General features: G+C 62.2%; 1 protein-coding gene across 1 annotated transcript in view; it reads left to right on the plus strand.

Moving 5' to 3' along the window:
* ADCY1 (adenylate cyclase 1) overlaps positions 1-17,897 on the plus strand; it is a 43,499-nt gene that overhangs the window by 12,514 nt on the left and 13,088 nt on the right. Inside the window, exons 4-13 of the mRNA XM_066353766.1 lie at positions 37-148; positions 8,189-8,316; positions 9,816-9,974; positions 11,022-11,163; positions 12,365-12,517; positions 14,691-14,885; positions 14,969-15,066; positions 16,002-16,086; positions 16,949-17,038; positions 17,586-17,842. Coding sequence (XP_066209863.1) covers positions 37-148; positions 8,189-8,316; positions 9,816-9,974; positions 11,022-11,163; positions 12,365-12,517; positions 14,691-14,885; positions 14,969-15,066; positions 16,002-16,086; positions 16,949-17,038; positions 17,586-17,842 — 1,419 coding nt within the window. The remainder of the gene's footprint in view (positions 1-36; positions 149-8,188; positions 8,317-9,815; positions 9,975-11,021; positions 11,164-12,364; positions 12,518-14,690; positions 14,886-14,968; positions 15,067-16,001; positions 16,087-16,948; positions 17,039-17,585; positions 17,843-17,897) is intronic.

Consider the following 17,897-nt stretch of genomic DNA (forward strand, 5'->3'; position numbering starts at 1 on the left):
CGCTGGGTGGACAGGCTCGCGCCCTGTGTCTTGCAGCATCCTCTTCGCGGACATCGTGGGCTTCACGGGTCTGGCGTCGCAGTGCACGGCCCAGGAGCTGGTCAAGCTGCTCAACGAGCTCTTTGGCAAGTTTGATGAGCTGGCCACGGTAAGTACAGCTGCGTCCCCCGCCACCGGAGCCGGGTCTGGGGTCCTGCGAGGGCTGTGGTCTAGACGACGGGAGTGGACTAGCCCCTGTGGCCACCCCCGAGCCGGGTCACTGCCCACTGACTCGTTCCCGGGGTCGTGTGCTGGGTCCGCAGAGGAGGAAGCATGTGCAGGTGTCCCGCCCGGGCAGGGAGGCCGCAGGGACCGACCCGCTCTGGGCCGCCTGCGGCAGATACTGCTGGTCATCACAGCCCCTGGCCGCACGGGCCCTGGCGGAGGGCTGTGGCTGGGCCGGAGCCGGTCCTCCTCTCTTGTTCCGATCTCAGCGGGGAAGCGTCCGTCCTCCAGAAGAGTGACGTTAGCGCTGCTGTGTCTGGGATGCTTTTTATTCTCATTTTGTAGCCTTTCTGTCCGACCCAGAGGTTGGCTTCTGTCCAGCGTGTGGCTGCGTCTGTCAGGATGATCGTGCAGCATTCATGTCACGTCTGGTCTGCCACTGTGACGGTGACGCCGGCTGCGGCGAGGGCCGAGCGGCCGCCTTGCCGAGACGAGCCCGGCTTGGGCGCCCTGTGTCGTCGTCGTGATGTGCTGCTGGCTGGGGGTTGCTGAAGTTTTATTTAGACTTTTTCCACTTGGCTTCCTGCAGGATGTTACTCTGTGGTCTTCCTGTGCTGTCTACGTGATGTCAGGGTGGTTCATGCTGACCTCACGGGAGAGCTCGGGGGCGTTTCCCCCTGGACAGTTTTCTGGGAGAGTTTGTGCAGCATTGGTGTCATTGCATCTTGACGTGTGACGAGGTTCAGTGCAGAGTCCATCTGGGCAAGGAGTCTTATTTGTGGAGGTTTTTAATCACAAATCCGGTTTCTTTACATAGGGCCACCGAGGTTTTTTTTTTTTAATTTTCCTTTCTTGTATGAGTTTTTGGTACTTCTCTTTATTTTCTAAGGAATCTGTCCATTTAATCTAAGTTGTCAAAATTATTAGGATAAAGTTGTTCACAATGTTTCCTGTTAGCCTCAGATTTGTATAGTCTGTGGTGACGTTATCCCTCCCCTTCCTGTTTTAGGTCATTTGTGTCGTCCATTTTTTTTTTTTTTTTTCATTTTTCTGAAGCTGGAAACAGGGAGAGACAGTCAGACAGACTCCCGCATGCGCCCGACCGGGATCCACCCAGCACGCCCACCATGGGGCGACGCTCTGCCCACCAGGGGGCGATGCTCTGCCCATCCTGGGCGTCGCCATATTGCGACCAGAGCCACTCTAGCGCCTGAGGCAGAGGCCACAGAGCCATCCCCAGCACCCGGGCCATCTTTGCTCCAATGGAGCCTTGGCTGCGGGAGGGGAAGAGAGAGACAGAGAGGAAAGCGCGGCGGAGGGGTGGAGAAGCAAATGGGCGCTTCTCCTATGTGCCCTGGCCGGGAATCGAACCCGGGTCCTCCGCACGCTAGGCCGACGCTCTACCACTGAGCCAACCGGCCAGGGCCCATTTTTTTACTGATCATTCTGGGTCCAGCTTGGTCCCTTTTATCAATTTTTCCGAAAGATGTTGCTTTGGGTTTCATTCGTTTCTCTATTAACCAATTCTTGTCTATTTGCGTTATTTTGTTTCCTTTGCTTATTTTGGTTTTAAGTTCTTCTTTTTGTGGTTCCTTAAGGTAGAAATTCAGGTGTTGAGATTTGTCTCTCTCCCCCTCGCGCTTTGTGGAGTTAGCGGTATCCCCAGGTTTCTGTGCTGTTTTATTTATTTATTTTAAATTTTTATTTTTTGTATTTTTCTGAAGCTGGAAACGGGGAGGCAGTCAGACAGACTCCCGCATGTGCCCGACCGGGATCCACCCGGCATGCCCACCAGGGGGTGATGCTCTGCCCATCTGGGGCGTTGCTCTGTTGCGACCAGAGCCATTCTAGCGCCTGAGGCAGAGGCCAAGGAGCCATACCCAGCACCCGGGCCATCTTTGTTCCAATAGAGCCTTGGCTGCGGGAGGGGAAGAGAGAGACAGAGAGGAAGGAGAGGGGGAGGGGTGGAGAAGCAGATGAGTGCTTCTCCTGTGTGCCCTGGCTGGGAATCGAACCCGGGACTTCCACATGCTGGACTGACGCTCTACCACTGAGCCAACCGGCCAGGGCTGTGGTTTATATTTGTTCAGTTCAAAACACTCACCACTTTACCTCTCCATATTTTTTTAGGTCTATGGATTATTTAGAGGTCACCATTTTGGGGGGGACTTTTCAAAGGTCTCTCTGTTCTTTAACTTCAAATTTAGTTCTATTGTTGGTAAGAAAACATATTTTTAGATTTGAATCCTCTTAAATTTACGCCCAGAAATAAATAGCCTACTCTGGCGAGTGACCCATGTACGCTTGAAGATGAGAGTGTACTGCATTCCCCGAACGTGTGTTCTGGGGTGTCCCATGTCCGTGGGGTCACGTACATCTCCCACATCCCTACGGCGTCCCGGCGGCTCGCCCTCTGCCCAGCGTGGCCGGAGTCCCCCTTCCTTCGGTTCTGCTGATTTTTGCTTCACACGTTCTCAAGCTCTGTTACTAGAGTTGGAAACATTTCGGACGGCCAGCTGCTCTGGGTGAACTAACTCTTTCCTCATGAGGAGACTGCCCCCTCCTCCCCCCATCCTGGTCATAGTCTCCACCCTGTAATCTCATTCGTCTCTTCTCAGTAGTCATTCCCGCGTTCCTGGGGTTTCTGCCAGAAGGCACGGCTTTCCCATCCTCTTTTATTAATTAATTAATCTTTAGTGAGAAGCGGGGAGGCAGCGACAGACTCCCACATTCACTGGACGGGGATCCACCCCGCATGCCCACCAGGGGGCGATGCTCTGCCCATCTGGGGTGTGGCTTTGCTGCAACCAGAGCCATTCTAGTGCCTGAGGTGGAGGCCATGGAGCCATCCTCAGCTCCTGGTGACAACTCGCTCTAATTGAGCCCTAGCTGCAGGAGGGGAAGGAGAGAGAGAGAGAGAGAGAGAGAGAGAGGGAGAGAAGCAGGAGGGGGAGGGGTAGAGAAGCAGATGGGTGCCTCTCCTGTGTGCCCTGACCGGGAATTGAACCCGGGACTTCCACATGCTGGGCCAATGCTCTACCACTGAGCCGACCAGCCAAAGCCCCATCCTCTTGTCTTTGATCTGTTGGCGTCTTTTAATGGAGACTGTTTGTTTAGAGTGTCTGTTTTGCTCTTTGATCTAATCGGACACCCTCCGCTGTAAGGGTGGTGCCCCCACGGCCTGCGTCATCCACGTGGTTGGGCTCAGTCCGTCTGCTGTCCGCTCTGCTCCGTCCACCGCGTCTCTGTTCCTTCCCCCTTCCCTCCGCCTTCGCTTGGGCCTCTGAGGGGGTGTCACCACTCCCTCCTGCCGCCTGAGTTGGCATACCAGTTGTGACTGTTATTTCAGTGGTTGCTCTGGGGTCTGCGGTCGCCATCGCACGTGTGACAGGGTCCGTCTCAGGGTTCATCTTCTGTGCATGTGACTCACAGTCTTGGCTGACTGAGGTGACACGCCTCCATTACTCTCTCCTCCGCCTTCATGCAACTGTTACAATTTACTTTTTCTTGTGTTACCTGCGCTGTTCTATGTTACTTTCTGGTGTCTACAACCAGTTCTGTGTCAAGAGCTACGAGTAACAAAGTATCTCAGGCTTCCTGTGTGGTCCCCACTTCCTGGCTTCTCCTTCCCTTAGGAGCAGGCACGTGGCCTGTTTCCACGTGTCCTTCTGAAATGGCCTCCCCTCTTTCTGGGGTGTGGCCCCGCTGCTGCTGCAGGCTCCGTGTTCTGCGACGCTCCTTATTTGGTCCTTATGTTTTGGAATTTTCTTCCCTGGGCATAGAATTCTAGGCGGACAGGTTCTTCCCTGGGACTTTAAAGATGTTGCTATGCCGTCATCTCTTGTGTGGTTTCCAAGGAGGAGTCTGTCCCTCTGCACAAAAGACGTCCTTTCCCGGCTGCCGTGGTGGGCCCTTCCTCGCGTGTCTGAGCTGGGTGCCCGTGACGCGCCCGGTGCTCCTCACGTTCCTGCGCTCCCCATGCCCTCAGCTCCCGGCCCTGCAGGCTGAGAGTTTGCTTGTATTTGGGAGAAAACTAGACGCCACCATTTCAAATGTTTTTATGTCCCTTCCTGGTCCTTTAGGGACACCAAGTGTCCCACGGCTCAGGCGAGCCTTTTACGTCTTGGATTCTCTTTGTTACTGTTTCATTTTGGGCCGTCGCTGCGGCTGTCCCGAGCTTCCCTGTCCTCTGTCCTGCCGTCCGCCTGTCCGTGCGGCTTCCACGCAGAACTGCCGTCTCTCCCCCAGCAGTTCAGCTCTGCCCTTTCCCCCAGTGGAGGTGACGGCAAGGGAGCCCCAAGCCAGGACGCCCCCTTTCCTTGTCTACCCCTTCCCCCTTTGCTCCCCCGCGCACGGGGGGGTGCTGTATGTATTCAACGTGCATCTCGTCTGGAGTCCTGTGTGAGGAGCACGTGGGACGTGTTTTCCGCGTTGTGCCGTCTCGTCCTCGTGCCTGGGGTGCAGGACGGCCCGCTGTGCCCGCGGCCTGGAACAGCACACACGGCGGCGGGGCGAACGCAGCGCTCCTCACGGAGGCCCCGTGGCGCTTAGACAAACACGGCCGTGTTTGCCTTGGTCTGCAGAGTGGCGGGCGGCGTGTTTGTCCCTCGTCCACGGTCAGCGGCTGCAGGTGTGCACAGATTCCTGACCTTTCCCCCACTTATCCGCTCCCATTCAGACCTGCGTTTGCTCCTACGGCCACATCTATCAGGGAAGCTGGTCACGTCCTTTTGAATGGGTGGAGCGACAGCCGACGGGGCCTCAGCCTTGCTCCCCCCCCGACCTGGGGGCTGGGGGATGGGCCTGGCTGGGTGTCAGTCTTCTCAGTGGGAAACTGAACGGACGGGATGGTCCGGAGGCCGTGAAGCGGCGTGGAGAGCTGTGTGCTGGTCATGGGGACGAGCCCACGCCCCGTTGTGGCTTCTGTTAGCGGGCCCCCTGGACCAGTCCCGGCCCTGCTCCTCAGGGTGACAGGCAGTGAGAACCTGTCCTTAGCTCTGGGCATGACCTCATCCTTCAGGGGCTGTTTCTAGTGAGAACCTGCGGTGCCAGGGGACGGGAGACTCAGGACGGTGCAGGGGGTACACACACGGGGGCCTGGGGCACTGTGTCACAGGGCAGTCAGGGTGGGCAGGAGCGGAGGGCCCTTGTTGATAGATCACTAATGTATTTCAGGTGTACCGCACAGTGGTTAGACGTGTATATACCTTTATGTAGTGACCGCCCGAGAAGGCCAGTGCCCACCTGGCGTCATTCAGTTATCACAACATGATCAACTCTGTTCTGCATTCTTTATAACGGACCTGATTTCTCGCTTTAGTAGGAAACAGCTTGCTGAAAAGCGGGTGACTCTTGGGAAGTGTAAGTGCCTGTGGGTTGTACCGGGGTCACCTGTAGATGTCTTCCCTGGCCACCAGGAAGGTGCTTCTTCAGCCCCTGGGCCTGGAGAGGGTCAATGCCAGCTGCCCCTGCACCTGCCCACCCCTCAGGTGCCCCCAGGTCCTAGAGCAGGCCTACCTCCCAGAACCCTGTCCAGGTGTCGGCCTCTGGTCCTGCTGGACACCTCCACCCTGTTTCAGGGGTGGTCTCGGGGGCTGGGCACCTTCGGGCTCCAGACCAGCTGTGCGGCCTCCTCTTGCTGTGGAATCCTGCACCTGGGGCCGTGGGCAGGTCAAGGCTGGCTGGGCGCTCTGCTTCCTGGCCCCTGTGGCTGCCACTCAGGCCGGGCCCGGCCAGGGCCCTGAGTTCACCTGGGGGCGGCTAACCACACCTGAGGGGCGGAGCAGGGGGACTCCTCTGTTCCTTCCGCGTGCGCTCCTCCCTCTCGCTCCTCCCCTCCCCCTCCCCCTCCCCCTCCTCCCCCCTCCCCTCCTCCCCCCTCCCCACCCCCCCTCCTCTCTCCCCTCCCCCTCCTCCCTCCCCTCCCCCTCCTCCCTCCCCTCCTCCTCCCCCCTCCCCTCTCCCCGTCCCCCCTCCTCCCTCCCCTCCCCCTCCTCCCTCCTCCCTCCCCTCCCCTCCTCCCTCCCCCTCCCCTCCTCCCCCCTCCCCCCTCCCCCCTCCTCCCCCCTCCCCCCTCCCCCTCCCCTCCCCTCTCCCCTCTCCTCCCCTCCCCCCTCTTCCCCTCCCCCCTCCTCCCTCCTTCTCCTCCCCCCCCTCCCCTCTCCTCCCCCCTCCCCCTCCCCCTCCTCCCCCCTCCCCCTCCCCCTCCTCCCTCCCCCTCCTCCCTCCCCCTCCCCCCTCCTCCCTCCTCCCGCCTTCCTTGGCTTTGTCCAGGGAGCAGCTGTCCAAGCAGCAGGACCGCTCCCCACGGGGCACTCCAGACGCCGACTCCAATATTTACAGGGAAGATTTTAAACTAAAACATCGAGACCTGTGAGAAACGTGTGTTTTGGTCTCTTAAGTTTGCTACCAGATGCCAGGACACTTGAGATTAATAAAACTAGATGATGCATTTCACCGGCCCGATCTGTTCTGGGCCGTGTCGGTCTCTCTGGTGGTGGTGGTGGGGGGGCAGGGAGGGAGGCAGCTCTCTGTCCAGGACAACCCGATGCTGGTGTGCCCTGACCAGGTGCCCGTCGTCTGTGCTGACCATCCCACTGAGGACGCTGCTGTCCCAAAGCCCCACCAAGAAAGCGGTGGGCTTGCCGGCCCGCGACTCCAGCCGCATGGGCAGCCGCCAGCGTCACCTGCTAGATGTTCTTACTTGTAGATTGGCCTCACCAGGGAGCAATGGGCGTGCTTGAGGCTGGGGGGTAGTGGCACATCCTGCCTGCACCCCAGCCCTCGGCCTGCATCCCCTTCCGCCTGTGGGTCCTTCCTGTGGGCTTGCACTTGGAGCACCCCCTCTACCAGCCGCACAGCAGCCTCCCTTCCCTGTGGGGCCACCCCGCAAGGACTGCGCAGTCGGCTCGCTGGCGTGAACGGGGACGGCAGGGTTAAGCAGACGCTGTGGGCGTGTCCTCTGAGCTGGGTCCGGAGCTAGGCTCCACGACACCGTCTCGGGCTCCACGACGGGCGCCCGGCGCAGGAGCGGACACGGTGGATGGCAGACGGGCGTTAGAGGAACGTGGACACAGAGCCACGCGTCTCACCAGGTGTCTTTGTTCTGAGAGATGTCGTAACTCTTCATCAAAGGTGTTACTCTGGTTCACGTGCGGTGGAGTGGCTGTTGTCTCGGGAGGCGTGGCGGCGTTTGGGAGGATTTCTCGGCTGTGGCTCCTCGGGCGGGATCCCACAGCGAGGACCCCGGCAGGGGGGCTGTGCGGTCCTCAGGGTCGGCAGAGGGTGGACCGACACATCCCAGATCAGCCGCCTTGGTGCTTTCCTGGGAACAGAGCTGCTGTCACAGCCGTGATTGTGGCTGAGACCCTGGGCTGGCAGCGCACAGGTGGTGGTGAGCCTTAACCGTTCTCCCTCCACCCCCAGCCGGACGGCCAGGTGTGTCCCGAGAGTCACTGCACGAACGTGAGCGTGGAGCTCCTGCGTGGCGAGGTCAGGGCTGTGGCTCAGCAGGGCAGTCCTCGGGGAGAGCTGCTCGCACATCTGTGGACGTGGACCTGGGGCTAAAGCCGCCAGGACAGGCAGACGCCTGCGGCCTGCCCTTCCCGGGGTGGGTGGGGGAGTCTAGCTTGTTCCGGAGGCATCACGTGGCGACCTCGTTGTGGCCGAGAGGGCAGAGAGCCCACCTCGGGAGAGGAGCTGGCTCCGGGCCTGGGCAGGGTCTGTGGGGTTGGCCCGGGCGCTGAGCGGCAGGCAGATGGACCCGGTCTGGCGGAGACGTGAGGGAAACGGTGCCCCAGGGCGACCCTGATCACCGCTGTGGGGGCCACCTGCCCTCCTGAGGCCGCCCTGCCTGTGGGGAGCCCCAGGGGGCGTCCCGGGCCTGGTGAGCCCCGGGTCCTGTGGTCAGTGGTCACCAGCATCGAGCTGGCGGGCGGCGCGAGCGGCTGCAGCGCACGCACCACTGACTCCCGTCTGTTCCAAGGAGAACCACTGTCGTCGCATCAAGATCTTGGGGGACTGCTACTACTGCGTGTCCGGCCTCACCCAGCCCAAGACCGACCACGCCCACTGCTGCGTGGAGATGGGCCTGGACATGATCGACACCATCACGTGAGTGTCCCGGGGGCCTGGTCGCACCCGCCAGCACGCTGGGCCCTGCACCGCCCCGGCCCCCCCCCCCCCCCCCGGCAGGCCTGTGCTCCCCCTGCCGGCCGGTCCAGGAGGGTCGGTCCAGGTGGGTCGGTCCAGGTGGGTCGGTCCAGGAGGGTCGGTCCAGGAGGGTGGGTCCAGGTGGGTCGGTCCAGGAGGGTGGGTCCAGGTGGGTCGGTCCAGGTGGGTCGGTCCAGGAGGGTTGGTCCAGGTGGGTCGGTCCAGGAGGGTCGGTCCAGGTGGGTCGGTCCAGGTGGGTCGGTCCAGGGGGGTGGGTCCAGGGGGGTCGGTCCAGGTGGGTCGGTCCAGGGGGGTCGGTCCAGGTGGGTCGGTCCAGGAGGGTCGGTCCAGGAGGGTTGGTCCAGGTGGGTGGGTCCAGGTGGGTCGGTCCAGGAGGGTCGGTCCAGGTGGGTCGGTCCAGGAGGGTGGGTCCAGGAGGGTCGGTCCAGGAGGGCGGGTCCAGGAGGGTCGGTCCAGGTGGGTCGGTCCAGGAGGGTCGGTCCAGGTGGGTCGGTCCAGGAGGGCGGGTCCAGGAGGGTCGGTCCAGGAGGGCGGGTCCAGGAGGGTCAGTCCAGGTGGGTCGGTCCAGGTGGATCGCAGGCTCAGGTGATCTCTGCAGAGAGACATCCTGGGTCACGTGGCCCTGGCCTGCCATTCCTTTGCCCAGCCTTATCCGGCCCTGGTCCTTGTCAGGGATGAGGACAAACACTTCCGGGCCTCCGTCTGGTTAGGGAGGCCTGGGGGTGGGGGGCCCGTCTCTCCTCCCCGGTCCCTGACGCCTGGCTGCTTGCACAGGGCCTGGGCCTTCGGGGTGCTGCCTGGTCCCTCCCTCCCGTTTCCATCTTGGTGATCCGAGTTCTGTGGAGCACGGTTCTGGGGCAGGGGCGTCCCTCCCACAGTGTCCCCGCATCCTCCACGATCCCCCCCTGGGGCTGGGGGGCTCACACTGTGCTCTCTCAGCTGGGCTGGGAGGGGCGCGGGCCCCTGGGTCCCTGGTCCCAGCTCAGTGCCCACACGTGCCGCCGCCTCGTTTTCACCACCAGGGGGCAGAGTCACAGCCTGCATCCCACAAAGTCCTCCTGTAGTTCAGGGCCCACGAGCCTGGCTCGGGCCGCCCCACCGGTCACTCTGCAGCCTGCGCCCGAGTCCCGGAGCTGGGGGTCAGACCCTGAGTTCCCCAGGCTCCTGCGCCGTGGATCTTGTCAGACATTCCCCGTGGAAGTCGTGCTGTCCCCGGCCACCCAGCAGGCAGGAGGGCCCAGACCTGGTCGTAGGACACAGAGCAGGGTCATCTCGTTCTGGGGCCGCCCTGGGCGGGGAGGCGTGATGCTGCAGGACGTGGCTGCTGGCCGGGGGCAGGGACCAGCGGGGGCCCCAGCCGGGGGGTTGGGCCGACTAGGTCAGGAGACCCCGCGCTCCACGCCTCGGGGCCGCAGCCCACGCCGTGGTCCGTGTTGCAGGTCCGTGGCCGAGGCCACTGAGGTAGACCTGAACATGCGTGTGGGGCTGCACACCGGCAGGGTCCTCTGCGGCGTCCTGGGCCTGCGCAAGTGGCAGTACGACGTGTGGTCCAATGACGTGACCCTGGCCAATGTCATGGAGGCCGCGGGCCTGCCTGGGTATGTGAGACGCCTGGGGGGGGCCAGGGGCCTGGGGAGCCGTCCCCCAGTCACCGGCGGGGGCTCTGGGGCTCCGCCCTGACTCTGGTCTCAGTTCCTTCCCTGTGGACAGGGTCGGGTGAGGGCCCGGGGTTACAGGTGGGTCCCAGGGTTACAGGTGGGTCTCCTGGTCCCTGCACGTCACACGCTCTCCAGTGACAAGCACCTGCTTTGGCCTCATGGTCTTCTCACCATCCACGAGCTGAGGCTCGGTAGTCCGCAACAGGCACCCCGAGAACGGAGTGGGAGGGTCCCTTTTCCTGACACTGCGGCGGGCTGCAGGGAGTGACGTGGTGCCCCACCATGTCCCCCGCTGGAGGGGGGCCGGGACGTGCCCAAGGCAGCTGCAGGGACCAGTGTGGTGTCCAGGTGACAGCAACAGTGACACCTGCTCACACCCACGCCTGCTCACACCCAGGCCTGCTCACACACACATGCCTGCTCACACCCACGCCTGCTCGCACACCCAGGCCTGCTCACACCCATGCTTGCTCACACCCACACCTGCTTGCACACCCACTCGCACACCCACACCTCACACCAGGCCTGCTTGCACACCCACGCCTGCTCGCACACCCACACCTGCTCACACCCACGCCTGCTAGCACACCCAGGCCTGCTCACACCCACACCTGCTCACACCCAGGCCTGCTCACACACCCACTTGCACACCCACACCTGCTCACACCCACATCTGCTTGCACACCCACTTGCACACCCACACCTGCTCATTCCCACGCCTGCTCACACACCCTGGGGACGTGGGGGGACCTCTGCTTGCCCCCACTGCCTGCCCACAGCTGGGCACTGGGCTGGGGCTTCTGCCTCGGGCCTCGGGGACAGACTCCTGTCTCTGTCCCCTCACGACCACTCCGTTCCCACCGGCCCGGCCGCCCACCCTTCTCTCCCCCGCAGGACCTCGGCCTCCCACACGGACCAGCTGAGCTGCGGGCCAGCGGACTCTGAGCTTGGCCTCACGCTGGTCTCAACTCTGGCTCCTCCCTGCAGGAAAGTTCACATCACCAAGACGACGCTGGCGTGCCTGAACGGGGACTACGAGGTGGAGCCGGGCTGTGGGCACGAGAGAAACAGCTTCCTGAAGGCGCACGGCATCGAGACCTTCTTCATCGTGCCCTCGCACCGGCGCAAGGTGCGCCAGAGCCGGCCGCGTCCCTCGGCGTCCCCGCACGTCCTGTCCTGGGCTGTCCTCTGCCAGTGTGTGCGTGTGGGGGAGGGGCCCGCACGCTGAGTCACCTCCGAGCCCTGGGTCCTCCGTGGCAGGGTCATCCTGCGTCCCCGCTGGGCCTTCCCTGTCCGTGGGGCTCGGGGTGGGAGCCACTCTGCACACAGCAGGGTTGTGACCATCTTGTGTGCCCAGGGACAGTGGTCAGTGGTGTGGACAGGAGGGAGGGTGACCAGGCCACTTCCAGGGCTCAGGTGAGCAGTGTGGAGCTGAGGAGGGAGGTCCGTGAGGAAGTGCTGGGTGGGTGAGTGAGCCCCAGTGCCCTGCCTGGGTGCTGCCCAGCCCTCAGCAGAGTCCAGCAGCAGCGTCGGGTGGGGTGGCGGTCTGAGTTCAGGCAGGGAGGTTGGTACAAGAAGTCTGGGGTGAGAAATAGAAGGCCCCAGCTGGTTGGCTCAGTGGTAGAGCATTGGTCCAGCATGTGGAAGTCCTGGGTTTGATTCCCAGTCAGGGCACACAGGAGAAGCGCCCATCTGCTTCTCCACCCCTCCCCCTCTCCTTCCTCTCTGTCTCTTCCCCTCCCGCAGCCCAGGCTCCATTGCAGCAAAGTTGGCCCGGGCGCTGAGGATGGCTCCATGGCCTCCGCCTCAGGTGCTAGAATGGCTCCAGTTGCAATGGAGCCATGGCCCAGATGGGCAGAGCATCACCCCCTGGTGGGCATGCCGGGTGGATCCCAGTCAGGTGCATGCAGGAGTCTGTCTCTCTGCCTCCCTGTTTCCAACTTCAGAAAAATACAAAAAGAAAAAGAGAGAAAAAGGAACAGAAAGAAAAGGTGATAGGTAGGAGGAGTCTTGGGGTGTAAGTTGAGAACTGAGTGCCTTTGTAGGAGTCTTCCAAGGTCAGTGGGGGGGACCATGGGTGACATTCACCAGCACGTGCTGACCCAGGCCGGGGGCCCCCTCCTGCCCTGCTCTCGGCCCCGGATCCCGGCTGTCACTCTGGTTTTCAGAGGCGGTGGGTGTAGTCGGGAGCGGTCTGGGACCACATTGTTGGCCGACGCCGGCTGGTTCCCAAAGCCTGGTGTGCAGACGCCACCATCCCGAGGTGGCCGCGCTGAGGCCAAGTGGCGGCTGCGTCTGCTCACGCGTGCCTCTGCTGCGTGTCCGCCCAGATATTTCCAGGGCTGATCCTGTCGGACATAAAGCCGGCGAAGAGGATGAAGTTCAAGACCGTGTGCTACCTGCTGGTGCAGCTCATGCAGTGCCGCAAGATGTTCAAGGCGGAGATCCCCTTCTCCAACGTCATGACCTGCGAGGACGACAAGGTAGGCGCCGTGCCCGCCCCCTCGCCGTCGCGGAGATGCCACTCAGAGCCGGCCGCTTCTGCTTCGCTGCGGAAATCCTGGTCTTTGCCGGCGTGGTTTTTCAGCCTGGCATTCTGCGCATTTATCGGTGAATTCACCTGTGACCCCGCCGCTGACTCTGGCCGTGAAGTGCACGCGGCAAGTGTCTGTCCCTCGGCCCGGAGCCTCTGCAGAGTCACTGGGGCTGCCCTTCCACCCTGGGGACATCTGGCCCTCCCTCCTGTGCCAGCTGCTGTCTGGGGTCCCACGGGCCCCTCCTGCGTTGAGCCCCTCTGGTTGGTGCATTGGCCTCCTGCACTGACCTGACCGGGCGTCTCCTGCGGGCGGCCTGCACGGAGTCCTGGGAACAGGATTTGTGGTTCTTGGGGTGACCAGGGTGGCTTTCAGATCCTCTTTTGGTCTCTGCTGGGGACGGGGCAGCGTCTTGAGCAGGGGTCCCCAAACTACAGCCCACGGGCCGCATGCGGCCCCCTGAGGCCATTTTTCCGGCCCCCGCTGCACTTCTGGAAGAGGCATCTCTTTCATTGGTGGTCATTGAGAGGAGCACATTGACCATCTCATTAGCCAAAAGCAAACCCATTGTTCCCATTGAAATACTGGTCAGTTTGTTGATTTAAATTTACTTGTTCTTTATTTTAAATATTGTATTTGTTCCCGTTTTGTTTTTTTACTTTAAAATAAGATATGTGCAGTGTGCATAGGAATTTGTTCATAGTTTTTTTTATAGTTCGGCCCTCCAACGGTCTGAGGGACAGTGAACTGGCCCCCTGTGTAAAAAGTTTGGGGACCCCTGGTCTTGAGTGTCTCCTCCGACCACATGTGCTCGTGTCTGTGACCCTGGCCAGATGCCCTGTCCCCTCCAGGGAAGCCCATCCTCTGGGGGCAGGAGAGCCGTGTCCCGGCAGTTGGAGTGAGGTCCAGCCACCACGACTTTGAGAGCGTGGTCCCCACGTGTTCCTAGCTAGTATATATGCAGAAACACCAGTTTCCTTCTTGCGTTCACCTTGTGTCCTGTGGCCTAGGGGAGCCACGTGCTTGTTCTCGGAGTTCTGTTTTGTTTTGTTTGCTTCTTGGCGCTTCCTGTGGAGACTGTGGTGTTGTCTGTTGTGTTGGCTGGGGGTGTCCAGGGGTTCTCGGAGCAGGTGAGCGGGGCAGGGGAGGGGGGAGCAGACCGCCGGCCTCGCCAAGGGCCTGGTACCACCGACTGTGGTGTCAGCTGTGGGTGTTCTTCATCAAGCTGTCCTTCCTCTGTGCCGTCTCTGGTTAACGTGGACATCACACAGGGAATTGGGGAGAGTTCCCTCCTCTCCTGTTTTTGGAAGAAACCATGTAGAACGGGAGTGAATTCTCCTTCAAGTGTTTGGTGGGATTCTCCCGGGAACCCACCTGGGGCCTGGGAGGTTACTTTCTCAGGAACTTAGAATCATGAACTCAGTTTCTTCGGTCACCGCAGGGCTGTTCGGATCCTGCCCGTGTTGGGTGACTTGTGCTGGTGTGTGTGTGTGTTTCAAGGCGTACATAGCTCGTGGGTGGAAGCTGTTAAATGTATGCATCCGGCCGTGACCAGGTGTTTCATTCTTGTCCTCGTGATGTCTGTGGTCTGAGGTGACGTTTCCCTCCTGAATTTGTTCCTGTCTTTTTGTCACACTTGCCACAGATTTGTTGATTTCGGTGATATTTTCAAAGAGCCAGCTTGTTGATTTATGCCTCTGTGCTGGGTGCTGCCCCCGCTGCCCCCCCCCTCCCCCGCTGTCCTCTGCTGGCCCCCGCTGCCCCCCGCCGGCCCCCCCCCCGCTGTCCCCCCCGCTGCCCCCCCCCGCTGTCCCCTGCTGTCCCCCGCTGCCCCCCCCGCTGGCCCCCGCTGTCCCCTGCTGCACTGGTAGGAAGTCCTGTAACCCTCCCCATGGTGTGCCACGTAGTTGCTGTGTAATCCCAGCTGTAGATGCAGAAACTCCGTCACCGATGACAAAATAACTCACCTGGGCATCACCGCCAGCAGCTGGTCAAACCCAGCCCAGCCCCAGAGGCTGTGCGTGGGGCCGGTGTGTGTGTGTGTGTGTGTGTGTGTGTTAGAGTCCCCCTTCCTCAGCGCCTGGTGACCCGGCAACCGCCTTTGTCTCCCCGGTGCCCGCAGCGCAGGGCGTTGAGAACGGCCTCGGAAAAGCTCCGGAACCGCTCATCCTTCTCGACCAACGCCGTCCAGGCCACCCCCGGCACCCGCGTGAACAGATACATCGGCCGCCTCCTGGAAGCCCGCCAGACAGACCTGGAGATGGCGGACCTGAACTTCTTCACCCTCAAGTACAAGCAGGCCGAGCGGGAGCGCAAGGTGCGTCCTGGAGCCCCGCGGGGGCAGGGCGTCCTGGGGTCCCCTGGGGGCCGCGGGCGCTGACCCGGGGGCTCTGTCTGCAGTACCACCAGCTCCAGGACGAGCACTTCACCAGCGCCGTGGTGCTCGCCCTCGTCCTGGCTGCCTTGTTTGGCCTCGTCTACCTGCTGATAATCCCGCAGTGAGTGTGACCCCCGTGTGGTCGCGGGGCGGGCAGGGAGGCCGCTGGGGATGCTTCGTGCCCTGGCGTCTGGGGACATCACCAGCCGCACACCGGCTCGCCTCCGACCTGAGGGGCTGGTCCACCTGGTGTGACCGCGCGCTGTGGGGCTGCTCGCTCCAGTTTCCCCTGTCCACGCCGCGCACAATGTCCCCGTCCACACGCGCCCACTGTGGCCGCTGCCTCAGGGAGAGTCCGCCCAGGACAGCGGTGGGCACCCTGGTTTCTAGGTGTGGGACGTTTTTGGAAACATCAAAAGGAGAAAAACGTAACCTCTGAAAAGGAAGAAAAAAATAGCGATTTTAATAACATGTACTTGTCACGAGTGAAAGCGAGGAAGACCCAAGAAAATCTCTACTTTTCCTCACTCACGTTTCCTAATTGAACCCCCCCGCCCCCCCCAGTGGAGGACTTCTCTGCGTTTCTAGAAAAGACGCCCACGCTGCGCGCCCCCGCTGCCCCACCCACGCTGCACGCCCACGCTGCGGGCCCACACTGCACGCCCACGCTGCGGGCCCACACTGCACGCCCACGCTGCCCCGCCCACACTGCGCGCCCCTGCGCCCCCTGCACGGCTCCTCCTGCGGCTCCAGCTTTTCTAGAGAAGCTGGTCCCTGTCGGAGCCCAGACGGTGGCCGCAGCCCCGTCTGCACAGCCCCCCACCCTTCCCCGTGAGGACCGAGAGCCACGCTGGGGGGAGCGACGCAGGGGGAGAGGCTGGGGGTCCTGGCGACCCTGGCCTGGAATGGAACCAGCCTGCCCAAGTCCTCAGAGAGCCGTGCTTCTCCCTGGGGGCTGGGGGGCCGGGTCGGGCTGGCGAGGGGGCACCTTCCCCGGCGCCTGTTGCGCACGCCTCGCCAGGCCCGGCCGCAGTGACCACACGTCTTCTGTCCTAGGAGTGTGGCCGTCCTGCTCCTGCTGGTGTTCTGCATCTGCTTCCTGGTGGCCTGTGTTCTGTACCTGCATATCACCCGGGTCCAGGTGTGTGCGTGCGTGTGTCCTGTGCTGTGCCTCACCCCGGCAGGCACCTGTGCGGGCTCCACTTGCCCTCTGGGTAGCAGAGAGGCCTTGGTCCGCTCGCCCGCCCTCCTGGCTAGGGGAAAGTGCTGCGCGAAGAGCAGGAGCTCCCTAAGCCGACGTGAGCCTGTCTTGCACGCAGCTGGCTGTGCGCGATGCTTCTCGGGCGCTAAAGCCACAGCGGGGGAAGTAAGCCCGCCGGGGGGCGCTGAGTGGACAGGCGGCGGCTGTTTCTTCTCCCATTGGCCGAAAGGGTTAAACCGAGCCGCCGCGTGGCTCAGGCACAGGGTGTCACCCTGCGGAGGGCCCTTGTTGTCACTCTTATTCCTGATCTCAAGAGCGTGAGTCTAAAAAAGAACTCTGACTTTTATCCATGAAATTGTTGAATAGTGAAAAAGGTCTTTGAAACAAACAGACTTAAAATGTCTGAGAGCATAACAAAAATTATACAAAACCTGCCTGAAAAAAAATGATAACGCTTAAGCACGAAAATACCAGGTAAATGGAAATCCTCACCACTTACGAGTCAGTCACCACAGGACTCAACGTTATGAAAATGTCAGGTTAATCCATTCGGTTGGTTTTAGTGTCGGCGTCACCGTGCGGGGGACGGGGGAGGCATCGCTCTTTTTAACTTAAAGATACCAGGTTTTCCGGCAAGTTTCCCAACTGGGAGAACCTGGCCAAGACCCGAGCGAGCGGGACGAGCGCGGCGAGACTCCCCGCACGGAGTCCCTGCTCCTCCGTGCTGTGAATGATCCGCGCTGGACACGAGGCCCCCTGGAGCGAGAGGCTGTTTAGTTTAAAATGGTCTCGCTCTGCGCAGTGTTTCCCAGGGTGCCTGACCATCCAGATCCGCACCGTCCTGTGCATTTTCATCGTCGTCTTGATCTACTCCGTGGCCCAAGGATGCGTGGTGAGCACCTCAGACACTCCACGGGGTGGGGCGTGGCGAGCGGACACTGTGTGGGGCTGGGCGTGGCCAGCGGACACTGCGCGGGGTGGGGCGTGGCGAGCGGACAGTGCGTGGGGCTGGGCGTGGCGAGCGGACACTGCGTGGCGAGTGGACAGTGCGTGGGGCTGGGCGTGGCGAGTGGACAGTGCGTGGAGCTGGGCGTGGCGAGCGGACACTGCGTGGGGCTGGGCGTGGAGAGCGGACGCTGTGCGGGGCTGGGCGTGGCGAACGGACAGTGCGTGGCGAGTGGACAGTGCGTGGGGCTGGGCGTGGCGAGCGGACACTGCGTGGCGAGTGGACAGTGCGTGGGGCTGGGCGTGGCGAGCGGACAGTGCGCGGGGTGGGGCGTGGCGAGCGGACACTGCGCGGGGTGGGGCGTGGCCAGCGGCGAGGTGCGGGAGGAGGGGCGCCTGTGGAGAGCCACGAGGTGGCCGGACGGGGAGGAGGAGAGGTAGCTCTGGTCTTGAGTGGGTCCCCTCCCCTGCTTCTTGCCCTCGGTCCCCTCCAGGTGGGCTGCCTGCCCTGGGTCTGGAGCTCCAGTCCCAATGGGTCCCTGGTGGTGGTGTCATCCGGAGGCCAGAACACAGTGCTGTCCGCACCGCCCTGCGAGTCGGCGCCCCACGCCCTGCTCTGCGGCCTCGTGGGCACCCTCCCGCTCGCCATCTTCCTGCGGGTGTCCTCCTTGCCCAAAATGATCCTGCTGTCTGTGCTCAGCGCGTCCTACATCCTGGTCCTGGAGCTCAGCGGGTACACGCAGGCCGGGGGGTAGGTGCGCCTCTCCCGCCGGAGCCGACCAGCGCGGGTGTCGGGGTGTCCGTGC

Source organism: Saccopteryx leptura, chromosome 12 (genome assembly GCF_036850995.1).
Source record: "Saccopteryx leptura isolate mSacLep1 chromosome 12, mSacLep1_pri_phased_curated, whole genome shotgun sequence".
Classification (NCBI taxonomy): domain Eukaryota; kingdom Metazoa; phylum Chordata; class Mammalia; order Chiroptera; family Emballonuridae; genus Saccopteryx; species Saccopteryx leptura.